This window comes from Octopus bimaculoides, unplaced genomic scaffold, assembly GCF_001194135.2.
Source record: "Octopus bimaculoides isolate UCB-OBI-ISO-001 unplaced genomic scaffold, ASM119413v2 Scaffold_238653, whole genome shotgun sequence".
Classification (NCBI taxonomy): Eukaryota; Metazoa; Mollusca; class Cephalopoda; order Octopoda; family Octopodidae; genus Octopus; species Octopus bimaculoides.
Window position 1 is genome coordinate 1,867 of NW_026436765.1, and position 2,323 is coordinate 4,189.

At 37.8% G+C, this 2,323-nt stretch overlaps 1 protein-coding gene across 1 annotated transcript in view; it reads right to left on the reverse strand.

Annotated features, from left to right (window-relative positions):
* Positions 1–610, reverse strand: part of LOC106882817 (uncharacterized) — a gene marked incomplete at its 3' end in the record, with an annotated part of 2,462 nt that extends 1,852 nt beyond the window's left edge. Inside the window, exon 1 of the mRNA XM_014933602.1 lies at positions 28–610. Coding sequence (XP_014789088.1) covers positions 28–610 — 583 coding nt within the window. The remainder of the gene's footprint in view (positions 1–27) is intronic.
* Positions 611–2,323: the final 1,713 nt, after the last annotated feature.

Sequence of the window (2,323 nt, forward strand, 5' to 3'; positions counted from 1 at the left end):
CAGTTGTTACATCTGATGACATGGAACCATTTGAATATTGTGTGGCGGGATGTGTGGTGTTGTGTGTTAATGGAGCATCAGTTGTTACATCTGATGACATGGAACCATTTGAATATTGTGTGGCGGGATGTGTGGTGTTATGTGTTAATGGAGCATCAGTTGTTATATCTGATGACATGGAACTATTTGAATATTGTTTTGCGGGATGTGTGGTGTTGTGTGTTAATGTAGCATCAGTTGTTATATCTGATGACATGGAACCATTTGAATATTGTGTGGCGGGATGTGTGGTGTTGTGTGTTAAAAGTGTATCAGTTGTTACATCTGGTGAAGTGGAATCTGTTAGATATTGTGTTGCGGGACGTGTGATTTCATCTGTTGATGGATCGTCAGTTAGTACATTTGAAGTTATGGAATCGGTTGAAGATTGTTTTGAGGTACTTATTTGTCCATCTGTTGGATTAGCGGTTGTTTTCTCATATGATGACAGTGCATCTCTTGAGTATTCAATTGTGTGACTTGTGGTTTCGTGTGTTGTCATAGACGCGTTTGAATTTTCTGCTGTAGGATGAGAATAGACACTGGTTGATAATCCACTAACACACTCCATATTAAGAATAAACATTACAAAATTAGTATGAGTATTTCATCTACAGTTGAATCAGATATTTCTTATAATCAAACCTAATACCTCAAACTGATAATCCTAACTGTATTTGTTGATCGGGGCAAACTCTTGCTTCATCGCATTTACTTTGCGTATACACTGCAGTAAACCCAGAAACCGTAGCTTTCAGTCCTAACTCCTAAAACAGAGAAATAACACACATGCGCGCGCAAATTAGAAGCGCATCAGAGTGACGACATCAAGAGTGATTTTGGATTGAGTAAGTCTGAATTTAAGGCTCTTTTAGTCACCATGAATGAAACTTGATATCATCATTATCATTCCCAGACCGAGCAGCAATCAACGGAGTGGGGACACAGCGGTTCAACATTTTCGGATCCAGAAAGCAAATGAAATGATTCAGCACATGACACACTACTTAAAATACGACACTTTTACTTCGAAATGCTAGGCCATCCCCCTTACTCACCTGCCTTTCCCTGTCCGACTATCACCTCTGTCCACAATTGAAGATTTATCTCAACGGGACGAAATTTCCCTCCGTTTCGGAAGTGATCACTGCTACAGAGAACTGATTGGAGGCCCAACATTCCCAATTGTATTTTACAGGGCTTTGAAAAACTGAAGGAATGCTGCAATATATAAATTAAGGACCACTGCAATATATGTATTAAAGAACGCTGTAATATGTGTATGAATCTGAGAGGGGAATAAAAATCATGAGTAATTGGTCCTCAAGTATTTTCTTTTATTTAACGCCACGAACTTTTGGGCCTCCTCTTATATCCTAATAAACTAACTGTATTGTACGACAAGCTCATCATTCATCACTTTTAGAGAATGGAGGAGATAGATGACAGACACACACACAGCCATACAGGCAGACAGTCAGACAGAGAGACAGAAAGACAGACAGACATAGGTAGATGGATTAAAGGAAATTGAATAAAATTAATATTAAACTTAGTAACATCGATAGAGTTTTACCAATATGTTTTATGGTATTTTGTTTTTAAGTTGAGTTTTGAGTTATTTGGAAGTTCTAATTCTTGAATATGTTGTTATAACTTATAAAATAAAAAGAAAGAGGATGATATTTTAAGCTAGTGATGATAACGATATCTAGTTGAAAGTTAAACCACATAATGTCCTGACATATGCCCCTGTCATTCGGCACCTCTCCTTTGTTTATAGCATAGCAACCTACCCAATACTTCATGGCACTGCTTAAAGGTTTTTACACCATGCAGGTGTAATCATCTCAAAGTCTGTTCTCAGCTATTGATAAGTAATGGATATTTCGATGTAAAGTCTGATACATTTTGATATACAACTCACATTACTTCCCCTGTTCTATAGGGAATTGTATCCTATTCTATTATAAGGTTATCGATTTTATCTTTATGCGCCCAGGTGAATTTGTTCAAGCTAATGTTGTTTATCTTATTTCTATCCTTAAGTGCATTTGTGCGATGTGCCAGTTTCGGTTTAAAGCTTGTCGAAGTCCCACCTATATAGGAGTAGGAATTTCCCAAGAAAGAGTCGGCCACATCATCTTCAGCATTCTGCACAAGAGAAAGCTTTCTGAAAAATGGGTGCTGAAATGCCTGAACGCAGATCAGAAGCGCATCAGAATGAATACATCAAGGGCGATTCTGGATCGGTTTGCAAGAGAAGCTGAATTTACAGCAGTTT